The 12504-nt window shown below is 36.4% G+C and overlaps 1 protein-coding gene across 1 annotated transcript in view; it reads right to left on the reverse strand.

Moving 5' to 3' along the window:
* Window positions 1-12504, reverse strand: part of SAMD13 (sterile alpha motif domain containing 13) — a 58265-nt gene that overhangs the window by 40509 nt on the left and 5252 nt on the right. The window contains exon 3 of the mRNA XM_006831079.1: window positions 7516-7600. Within this exon, the coding sequence (XP_006831142.1) occupies window positions 7516-7600 (85 nt within the window). The remainder of the gene's footprint in view (window positions 1-7515; window positions 7601-12504) is intronic.

Below are 12504 nucleotides of genomic sequence, written 5' to 3' on the forward strand. Positions count from 1 at the left end.
CCACCACCACCACTAATAATTTACTTACACCATTTATATACTAATCATCTAATTCATATGGGTAAGCATGATACTTTTTAACTTAATAACTACAGACAAGGCTATTTCAAAAGTTAGCATTGCAATTTTAAAGTGACTTTAAATGTTTACTTTACAATTATTCATATAACATTCATTCCCTCTCACCACGCCCCCCCCCAAAAAAAACCCTAAAAACTATAAACAGGAAAATAACAACCAAGAATCACTTTGCTAATTACGAAAGGAATGTCAATTCCAACAGTTTAAAAAAATTGTATTTACTTCATAATGAAACAACAATCACTAACTGAAGAGAAAAGCAGAGGAATATGGTCATATATACACGTTGACAAAAAGACATGACCTTAAACAGAAATATCTTCTTCTGAAAGTCTTTGCTAAACTCTGTTACTGTGTACTTCCTATTGTGGTACGGTTTGCACTGAGGGGGTGAGGGGTGTGGTGGTGGTGGAGAGATAAAGCACTTCCTGTTGGAAAGCTAATTTATTATAAGCTTCTATCATGTGGGAATCATGGGTTTCTGTTGCTTCCTAGGGTAAAAGACCAACTGATGAAAAATGAAGGAAAACTAACTGAATGGCAGAGGTACAATATGAATACTTGTGATTTGCACAAAGATATATATATGTAAAATACCTATTACTATTGTTGTTAGAATTTGGTAAAAATAAAGGTCAAACAGGAACAGTAAGTGGGTCTTGTACTAAGGTTTGTGACTAACACACAAAAGAACATTATGATCCATTTGTTCAATAGAAGCTTGTTTATGCGTGTTCTTAACGGTAACTATGTATATATGTAGAGTTGTTGTTGTTGTTGTTAAGTGCCGTCGAGTCGGTTCCGATCCATAGCGACACTGTACAGGGTTTCCGAGGCTGTAAATCTTTATGGGAGTAGAAAGCCTCATCTTTTTCCCGCGGAGCGACTGGTAGTTTCGAAATGCCAGCCTTAAGGTTCACAGCCCGATTCGTAACCACTACGCTACCAGAGCTCCTTATATATGTAGAGTATAAGTATAAAATTGTCTAGAAGAATATATTCAAAACTATTAAAATGACCCTTTCTTGACTATTTAGTTACTTATTTTCAATAGTGCAATAAGCTCCCACTAATTCACCAGGCAAAAATAAAAGCTAGTATCTTGATAATAATTGTATCTATTCTTCTTGGATCAACTATCAACACTCATGGAAGCAGCAGTCAAGAAATCAAACGACGTATTGCATTAGGCAAATCTGCTGCACAAGACCTTTTTAAAGTGTTGAAGAGCAAAGATATCAGCTTGAAGACTAAAGTGTGCCTGACCCAAGCCATGGTATTTTCAATAATTTCATATGCATGTAAAAGCTGGACCGTGAATAAGGAAGACCGTTGAAGAATTGATGCTTTTGAACTAAGGTGTTGGAGGAGAATATTGAAAGTGCCATGGGATGCCAAAAGAACCAACAGAAGTGTTGGAAGAACTGTGTTGGAAGAAGTGCAGCCAGAGTGCTCCTTGGAGGCCAGGATGGCCAAATTTCGTCTCTTATACTTCAGACATATTGTCAGGAGGAACCTGTCGCTGGAGAAGGATATCATGTTTGGTAAAGTGGAGGGTCAGAGAAAAAGAGGAAGATCCCCACCGAGATGGATTGGCAAAGTGGCAGCATCAATGGCAAGCGTGACAACAATTGTGAGGTTGGCCCAGGATCGGGCAGTGTTTTGTTCTGCTGTGCATCAGATTGCTATGAGTTGGTAGCGACTCGATGGCACATAACAACAACAATACGGTTCAGTTCCCCATCTCTGCTCCCTCCATCCAAAGTAATCACCACCCTGAATTTCATGTTCTTTTCACTTTTCTCCTGGTGAATGTGTGTAAAAGTTTCTCTTGGGTTGATACCGCTGACATTCAGTATGGTAGCCATTGACCACACGTGACTCTGTAGGCTTTAAAATTTGACTAAGGAATTGATTTTTTTATTTTAATTTAATTTTAGTAAATTAAAATTTGAAACCATAGCGCAATCTAAAATATGCTTCTGTTAAACACAGCGTCATTGTTTTGGTACGACTGCATTTCACTGCACCTGTTTTATCACGTTCTATGAAACTTAAGTTCCTATGTCAGTTCTGTCTATCCTCTCTGTTGTTGTTAAGTGTCTTCTAGTTAGTTCTGACTCATAGCGACCCTCTTTAGGGTTTCTAAAGAGCAGCAAATAGGTTTGAACTGCCAACCATGTGGTTCAAAACAACCTTGTGGTTGAGCATTTATCTTACAGCACCACACCAGGGCCCCATATCCTCTCTAATATTAACATAAATACACTGTCAATTAGCTGATGCTAATTGATTGATTCTGTTCAAATGACTTTTTATGTATGCACCCATGTAACACTGCACTGTGCTTGTTGAATATTTGACACAGGCAACACAAATTACGGGGATCCCTATATTTTGTCATAACTGGTCATTAAATTGACATTCTTGTTACAATTAAAATTTATATGGAAAAACAAACCTTGATCATTAGAAAATTTAGAAAGAAGGCATACCACTGTTGCCATTCAAGTAGGGATGTAGCAACTAGTATTAAAACTAGAAATGTAAAGACAATAGGGAGGTGGAAGAAGGTATGTTGCAAAGTTCATGGTAAATATCAAAATCAATTTGCTAAAGCAGAGCAAAGGAAAAAGTAGTTTGCTGGGTAAACATTATTAAAAAAACACAATGTACACTAAAAATGAGTTTCAGCAAATATATTTTGAATTATAATAAAATTTAGTTGAATACAACTTTGAATTCAATATTAAGAATGTTGAATTAAGAATCCCTGGTACTACAGTGGTTAAACACTCAGCTGCTAAACAAAAGATTGACAGTTCAAACCTAACGGTAAGTCTGCAAGAGAAATATGTGGCAATCCGCTTCCATAAGATTACTGCCTTGGAAAATCTATGAGGAAGTTCTACCCTATTCTATAGGTTCTCTATGAACTGGAATTGGTTGACGTCCTACAAAAATATTGAGTTTGATATGAAAGTAAATATACTTAACTTGGGTGTATAGTTTTAAAACTAATATGCTTTTATTTTAAAGTTAAGTAAAAACTTATTTAAAAGATGAATTTCGTCAATGTAGATGCACTTATTAAAGGAAAATAATTTTAGTGCTTGTTTCATAAAAATTTTCAAAATTTTATGCATGTTTGGAATTATTTAGGTATGCAATTCTACTTTTTTAACTCAATCTTTGAAACATAAATTCTGTCTAAATTGAAATATACTGTTGTTCTTAAGTGTCGTCAAGTCGGTTCTGATCCATAGTGACCCTGTGTAGGGATTCCAAAGAGCGGCTGGTAAGCTTGAACCACCAACCTTGAGAGTCACACCGACTATGCAGTCCAGTGCATCAACTCATAGCGCCACACCAGGAATCCAAAATATACTGTAAGCATAAAATATACACGATGGTATTTTATTATTGAGAAAATTTTGTACAAAAATGTAAAATACTTCATCAGTAATGTGTTGTACTGACTACATGTTGATATGATAACATTTTGGATATATTGGGTAAATAAAATTTATTACTAAATTAATCTCATCAGTTTCTTTTTACTTTTTAAAATATGGTGTGGCATTGTAGGATAAGCACTGGACTGTAAGGTTGGTTTGAATCTTAAGATTGGCAGTTCAAATTCACCAGCCATTTTCTGGAAACCCAAACAGGGTCGCTATGAGTCGGAACTGGCTCAACAGTACTTAACAACAACAACTACACAATTTAAAATTGTATATATAGCTCAGGTTTTGCTTCTATTGAGCAGCACTTGTATATATCTAGGAATGGAATTTCTGGATTATGGACTATTTGATTGTATTGCTCTAGAAGATAATGCCAAACTGTTTTCCAAAGTTGCTGTATAATTTAGACTCCCTTTAGCACTGTATCTCACAAATATATATCCTTTCTAATGATCGGTATTATCAGATTCTTAAACTTTTGCCAAGTGATCTTGACTTATATTTCCTTGATCAGTAATGATATCAAAGGAGCCAAGTTGTATATTAAAGTGCGTATCACAGTGTATGTTTAAGTGCTCAGCTACTAACCAAAAGGTCAGCAGTTCAATTCCACCAGCTGCTTGCAGTAGAAAGCTGTGACCATCTGCATCTGTAAATATTTACAACCTTGGAAACCCTATGGGACAGTTTTACTCTGTCTGAAAGTGTAACTGTGAGTTGGAATTGACTTAGCTGCAACAGTTTTGGGGTTTTTATTATTTGTTTGCGGTTAATGGTATGAAACAACTCTTCATATGTTAACTGACCGTATCTGTTTCCTTTTCTGTAAAACGTTGGTTCATGCCTTTTCCATTTTTCTATGGCATGTTTCTATGGGGTTGTCTGTGCTTTTCTAGTTGATTTGTTGGTAATCACTGTTAAAGACCCTAAAATTAAAATTAAAAAAAATTTAATTTAAAAATACCATTTAAAATATTAAAACCCTGAAATGCATCTAGAGAGGATGAACAAGACCTGTACACTGAAAACTATAAATATTGCTAAGAGAAATGAAAGAAGGCACTGTGGGTTAATGCACTGGACTGCAAAGTCGTTTGAACTTCAAGGTGGTTCAAGCTCACCAGCCACTCCTCGGAAACCCTATACAGGGTCGCTATGGGTCGGAACCAACTCACAACACTTAACAACAACAAAAACAAAATGATTGAGAAATATACTGTATTCATGGCTTTGGAGACACAATATTAAGACATCAATTTGTGTTGTGTTAGGGTGGGTATATAGAAAGAATAAAAGGAATAGAGTTCCGAAATAGACCCACGAGCAATTTTTGCAAAAGTGGTAAAAGAAAGCAATAAAATGGTGTTGAAATAAACATCTGTAGGCATAAAATAAAAATAAAGCAACACTTTAATCTTTTCCTCAAACCATACACAAAAATCAACTAAAATCATAAATCTAAAACTAAAACCTAAAATTATAAAACTTCTAAAAAAAAACATAAAATAAAACCTTTGTGAGTTTGGGTTAGATTTCTTCAGCTATAACACCACAAACTCTAGCCATAAAGGAAAAACTGATAAATTTGGATTTATAAAAACTAAAAACTTCTACACTTTGAAAGACAATGCACGGAGAATGAAAAGACATGTCACATACTAGGAGAAAATAATTTCAAAGAATATATCTGATTAAAGACTTATATGTAGAATATATAAAAATCTCTAAAGTTATCAGTACAAAACCAAAACAAAAGGATGCACAAAAGATATGTACTCCAAGAAGATATACACATGGCAAATAAGCACATGAAAAAATGTTCAGTATCATTCATCATAGCTGTTGTTAAGTGCCTTCAAGTTGATTCTGACTCATGGCGACCCTGCTTTCTGAGGAGCTACTGGTGAGCTTGAACTGCTGACCTTTTGGTTCAAGCTGACTGCAGCTCAGCGCATTAACCCACACCTAATATAATGTCTATTATAAAAATGATTGATCATTCATGAGGAACTGGATCTCTCAGACATTGCTGGTACAACCAGTTTGGAAAACCATTTAGAAATTTTGTAAAAAGATATGTACTGACCATATGGCTCAGCCATTCTATTTATAAGTATTTATCTAAGAGAGATGAAAACATATATCCACACAGGACCATATACACATATTCAAAGCAGCTTTATTTGTAATAATTAAAAACTGGAAACAACCAAGTAACTATCAACATGTGGATAGATAAACAACACACAAATTGCTTTTTATTCATAAATATGAAATACTATTCAGTAATAAAAAAGTAATAAACTATTGATACACACAATAATCATGCTGAGTGAAAAGAAGCAGACTCCCACAATAAAAGTACATTCTGTAGGGCGCCACTCATATAAACTTCTATAAAAAGCAAACTAATCTATAGTAACAGCATTATCAGTGGCTGCCTGGCGATGTGGGAGCAGGGAAGAACAGGGAGGAGACGTTACAAAGGAGCTCTGGTAGCATAGTGGTTACGAATCGGGCTGCGAGCCTCAAGGTCAGCAGTTTGAAACTACCGGCTATTCCGTGGGAGAAAGATGAGGATTTCTGCTCCCATAAAGATTTACAGCCTTGGAAACCCTGAACAGGGTCGCTAAAAGTCGGAACCGACTACTCGGCACATAACCACCACCATCAGGAAACTTTGTGGGTAATGGATATGTTCGTCATTTTAATTGTTGTCATGGTTTCACAAGTGTACACAATTTCAAAGCTTTTCAAATTTCACACTTTAAAGGCATCCAGTTTGAGTATTATCTGTCCATTACATATCAATAAAGAAAAAAAATTGATGAAAATTTAGTAAAAGTTCAGTTCATCAGTTGCCCTCATCACATTTCAAGTTTTCAAACAACAACATGTGGCTAGTGGCTACCCTATAGTGGGGCAGCACATGTGTAGAACAAGAAAAGTACTATTGAACAGCACTGATCTAGCGCGTATTAAAAAGCACTTGGTTCTTTCATTCTTCCTACATCCAACTACCCAAACTTCAAAAAAGGCTGAGAATAGGCAAGGAAATATGGCACTAATAGATAAATTATCAGAGGATTTAAAAATCAGAGCATTAAGTTTATTTTCATGTGACTTTGCTGTGAAGTAAAATATGCCTTCTATTCATAAACATATAGCACACTGCCTCCTTATTTAGATAGCACAGCTTCTATGGATTATAGTTAATTACTTCCTCCAAAGCTTAAATTGAGGACAATTATAAATCAAAAGACAAGGAAGGAATGAAACAGGTAACAAACACTCTCTTGGAATATATAACCAGTAAAGCTTCAATATGGTCATAATGAGAATATACATTTTTTTTTTCATACACTCACAGTTGCCTTATTTTCTGAGTTTCTAAAGTTAATTTTATACGATGTATTGCAATAATTTTCCTATTTAAAATAATCAAGCACATAATTCTAACACAACAAATAATCAGAAACCTCAAATATGAGACCAGACCTTGAAATAAAAATACCATCTATATGCACTGAAATATCTCACTTTCAATCAATAGTTTATAAAATTAGAACAGAGAAGTTGCTAAACCTGGTATTTTTACTATAGCTTTTAGTCCCCTTTCTTCAAGCTAACTCTGTTTTGAAAGTTTGAGATAATTTTTTTCACAAAAGCTCCAACTCTATTTTAACCTTGTGGACTCGATTGAAAAGCAGAGTCTGTTTGGTTTATGGGTTTGTTTCTATATGTATTATGTAGGGCTCAAATCCACAACTATCCTTGTTCCAAAGCTTCACATACAAACCCTTTCTGCACGTTTTGGCATCTGAGTCACCTCTGTTTTAGAAATGGAATACGGAAAAAGGCAACTGGAGTTGGGGGAAGGTATTGTAGCAGATAAGCAGAAGAATAAATAGAAACCAAGACCCTCTGTTGTTTGCAGAGGTAGAGCTCGGAAACCAGTTTCACTTACTTTTTTACACCGACAGAGCCATTTTCCTTGTTTTCCATGTCAACAGATAGCATGGGAAGGCAGCAGGGTTCCTTTACTTCAGCAACTAATCAATAAGGGAGAAAAGCTCGTGTTTAATTCTTAGAAAGTGAGAGAAGAATATATATTATGTATCGGAAACCTAATGGTGCCTTTTACAGCTTCACACCAATTCTCCTATGTTTGTTTAAATCTCCAGTTCCCTCGATGATTGGAGAGATGTGATTTAACCTAAAGAATTGGAGGAGACCGATTGGGGTGCTTTCAACTGTACTGGCACTCCCTGTCTTGACAATAAGCATTTGCAAATGAAATTGAATCCTCCTTCAAAACAAGTGCTGTATGAACTGACACTGCTTCCTCTGGGTGCCAGGCTCTCTCACTTAAGACATTGCAACTCATAAATGAGTGAAAGTAGAGAAAAACAATTTCCTTTCCCTACCCCCTCCAACATGGGTATGATTTTTTTTTTTCTTATTGCATTTGTTTTTTGTTTGTTTGCTTGTTTGTCCATTCCCACTGCTCCGATATTTTTTTTTCATTGCAAAGCAGAGGACTTAAAGCTTTTGTTAGTAAGTATTCCCCTACCTCACATATTCTTAAGGAAAGCTTCAAAAGCCAGTCTGTGAGATGGCCACACTGTGATAAAGCTGGAAGCCCATAAAAATGTCAGATAGCCCTTAGCACAGAAAGGTGGTGCTAGTGTGTGTGTGTGTGTGTGTGTGTGTGTGTGAGAGAGAGAGAGAGAGAGAGAGAGAGAGAGCGGCTTATTAGATTTACGTAAAAATAATCAAAACATTCAAGCATCCATCACTTTGTCTTTTTGTTTAGTTGGATGAGGACTGTGAAGAAATAAAATCCCTCCATAATTAATATGCAATTAGCCAGATGAAAAAGCTCTGAACAAAACTGCTTTAAGGGAAAAAAAAAAAAAAACCCACCAAAAACTAGTTCTGAAACGTGCTAGCTCTTCTACAACTAAAGCCATAAATTAAATACATTTCCTCTCAAATCACTTTATACTTCGGCACTCCTTCTCTAGGGATTATTCTGACATGACAAGTGCATTATTTAGTATATTCACAAGGTTTTATCACTGTTAGAGAAGTAGATGATTAACAAATAATATTGTAAGTGTGGGACAATCTTCATCCATGGTACACACACACATATACACAAACTTCCAGTTGCCAAACCACTTAGATCACTGATAGAGAAATTAACATTTAATAGCCACATAGGTATTAACATACATTCACACACCGTTACAGAGTAGACAAGAAGATAGCGCTGCTGTTCCATGCCAAAACAATGATTTCACTTCAGTTGGAAACTGTTACACATTCACCATTTTCTAAGCATTTCAGGAAAAACAAAACAAAACAAAAAACACAATGATACTCTGCAATATCACACTACATTGTCTTATTATTTTGGTGGAAGAGTAAAAAGAAAACCTACCTATAAGCAACTAAGACATATCATTTTTTATAGGCTTATCAAGAACAGCCAAAGAAACCCCAATGTTTTCTTTCACAAAGTAGGCTGGCAAAGGAATTCAATAAGGAGGTACAATTTGACACAGTGAAATAAAACCAGGCTGGCTCTCAGCCAACATGACGTTAGGAATCACACACAAGCTGCACCAACTGCCTTCTGGTTCATGGCTGACTTTTTAAAGCTACAGTGTGCTTGTTCACTTTTGCTAACTATCTTCAGCACTATTAGTGGAAGTGAATGAACCATGAGTCTAAAACTTCAGAATTTTCTCTGCACCTGTCTTTTACAAGGAAAAACAAACTATATCCATAGACTAATGTTTTCTCTCTCCCTTTCATTTTGACTGCTTGCTAGCTATGTTTTTACTGTTGTTCTGAGCATGAATACAATGTTTCAAACTATTTCTTCTCCTCCATCCCCTATGGGAAAAATAAGATAAACTACCCACTACTTATGGAGTTATGTGTGACCAGGGAAAACTCAGAAGCTGTACTATTGTGCTACTCTTCCTTCCTAATAGAGACTCATGAACAAAGTTCCCAGAGCTGGCTTTTAAGTAATCTCTTTGTGAGAATAAGCATAGGACCGCCCAGCAGAAAATCCTTTTACTTCATTATGCAGGAAGTAACATATTTAAAAGTGGATGCAAAATAGAGGACCAGATCTCCTGAGAACGCCCACATTCTTTTACTTTGGCATTCATCCTACCAAGTGAAGCCAGTAGAAATTCAAACGAAAAAAAAAAAAAAAAACCCAAAACTGTATTTTATAAAATGAAAACCACTAGTTCCGGGAGATTCAATTTTAACAGTTTATCTAGTTGTAAAAAAACAAAACAAAACAAAAACAAACTTTATTCAACAAATTCAATCAACATTTATTGGTACAATAGTTACATGTGAATAAAAAGATATTATATCTTCCCCAAAATTCATAAAATCTACCACCAGCATTGGGAATTAAATCCCAATTCAGAAAACTGGGATATTGGATAAAAGATGCTGGGCATGACTTTTTGATTAAGTCCTTCCAGGCAGTGTTAAAGTTCTCTTGTTTGGCTGAGAACCACTGCTCAAGAACATTCCCATCATAAGCACCCTGTACATACAAAGAACACATAAATGATTGCCTTTTGGTCAAAATAAACACCAATAAAAAGTTAGACACTTTTTGGTTAAGATGTCAACCAAACCACTCAAGTCAGGACACAGGATTTAAGTTCCCATGAAAGGCCCTAGAAAAAAGTTATCTGCTGCTTTAATATCATGTAGATTTCAGACAGATTTGAGAAGTTGTTCACCTCCCTCTTTTCCCAGTAATCTTTAAGTGCACCCAGAGATTAGCTAAATTTGGAACTCAAATTTCAAAGTCAAATTTTGCTTTTTTTTTTTCTTTGCTCCCTTACTTATTACAGGAATATTAGAAAAGTCAACATACTGAAAGGCCATCACTGAAAAAGGTTTTAAGTGGTCTTTCTAATTATCTTTGCCATTACCCACTATAAAAATAAAGAATTTTAATTTAGGAATAAATTCTAAGTGATCCAGCATTTTGAATACTAAACCAATCACTGCCAATGAGTAGATTCCAACTCACAGTGAATCTATAAGACAGAGGAGAGTTACTCCATAGTACATCGTCCAGGTATTGTGTTTTGCTTTGTCACGCTTCACAGCTAATTGCATTTTTTAACTTTTTACATATTGAAGGTTTATGGCAACCCTTTGTCCAACAAGTCTAAGTGCCATTTTTCCCACAGTAAAATTTTAATCACTGCAGTCTTTACTTCTTATATCTTTATGACATTTTGTTAATTCTCACAGTATTTCAGAATTTTTCATAAGGCTGCTGGTTATGGTTGTATGCTGTGGAGTCAGTTCCAACTCATAGTGACCCTGTTTAGGGTTTCCAAGGCTATAAATCTTTACGGGATTAGAAAGACTCATCTTTCTCCCGTGGAATGACTGGTAGCATCGAACTGTTGATCTTAAGGTTAGCAGCCCAGCTCGTAATCTACTACCCTACTTGGGCTCCTTCATAATGTTATTATACAATTAATAGACAAGCATATAGTATATTATACTGCTGTGGTGTTGTAGGATAAGCACTCGACTGACCTCAAGGTCAGTTTGAACTGCAAGTTTAGTAGATCAAACTCACCATCTGCTCCTCAGAAACCTTATACAGGGTTGCTATGAGACAGAACAGATTCCGTGGCACTTAACAACAACAACAACAATAATATACTGTATTGCAATATTTGTTTTATTGTAGTGATCTGGAACTGAACCCAAAATATCTATAAGCTTTGCCTATACCTTTTTTTTATTTGCCCCAAATGGATCAGGCAGGTTGATCGTTTCTGAAATTAATAATAAAAATGAATAAAGAGCTCTCTCACCAATAGATCCCATAAAGTCTTTGGACATGATCTAAATTGGCTCTGTAGGATAAGCACTCAACTGCAAGGTTGGTTTGAACCACAATGTTGGCTGTTTAAACTCACCAGCTGCTCTTCGGAAACCCTATGTGGGATCGCTATGAGTTGGGACCGACTCTATGGCCCTAACAACAACAAATTCAAAGTAGTAGGGGCTGGACTGTGAATCCTGAAGACAGGGGAGGATGATACAGGGGTATCCTGACAGCCTCCACTCAGAATAAAATCTCCATGTTTTGGAAATGATAAATACAAGAAAACGTAGTTACCCCCAACTCTTTCCTAGACACTCTCACAGGAAGAAGGATTCGTGTAGTTTTTCCAAGCATTTCTCCTAACATAAGCAACTCTAGTAGCATATCGGTTACAAATCGGGCTGTGAACCGCAAGGTCAGCAGTTCAAAACTACCAGCTGCTCCGCGGGAGAAAGATGAGGCTTTCTGCTCCCTTAAAGATTTACAGCCTCAGAAACCCTGTACAGGGTCGCTATGAGTCGGAACCGACTCCATGACACATAACAACCACCACCACCACCACCACCACCACCACCATAGAAATGGGCAACCTCTCACCTCTTGCCTGTGGTGATCAAACGTTTGCCTGTTAAACAAGTGTAGGGGTTTCAGAAGATGTATGTAGGAAAGCTGTCCCTTTCTATAAGAAGGCAGCCAAACGTGGGACACTATCTAGAGAAACAGTGACACCAGAGATGGAGGCATAGAATGAGGACATGAAGAAATGGAGCAGCTGAGGACTCTAGACTCATAGAGAAAAGCTGTGTGCTGGCAGCCAGGAGACAGGCTTGCAGAATGTGCCCTTGGGTTGTTTAAATGATTATATATTCCTGAGTGTTTTGGTGTACACCCTCCCCCTGAAAAAATAAACAAAAAAATTCAGAGGAAATAAGAAGCAAATAATAGTAAGGTGATAAATTAAGGAGCTCTGGTAGCGTAGTGGTTACGAATCGGGCTGCGAACCGCAAGGCCAGCAGTTCGAAACTACCAGCCGCTCCGCGGGAGAAAGATGAGGCG

This window comes from Chrysochloris asiatica, unplaced genomic scaffold (assembly GCF_000296735.1).
Source record: "Chrysochloris asiatica unplaced genomic scaffold, ChrAsi1.0 scaffold00002, whole genome shotgun sequence".
NCBI lineage: Eukaryota > Metazoa > Chordata > Mammalia > Afrosoricida > Chrysochloridae > Chrysochloris > Chrysochloris asiatica.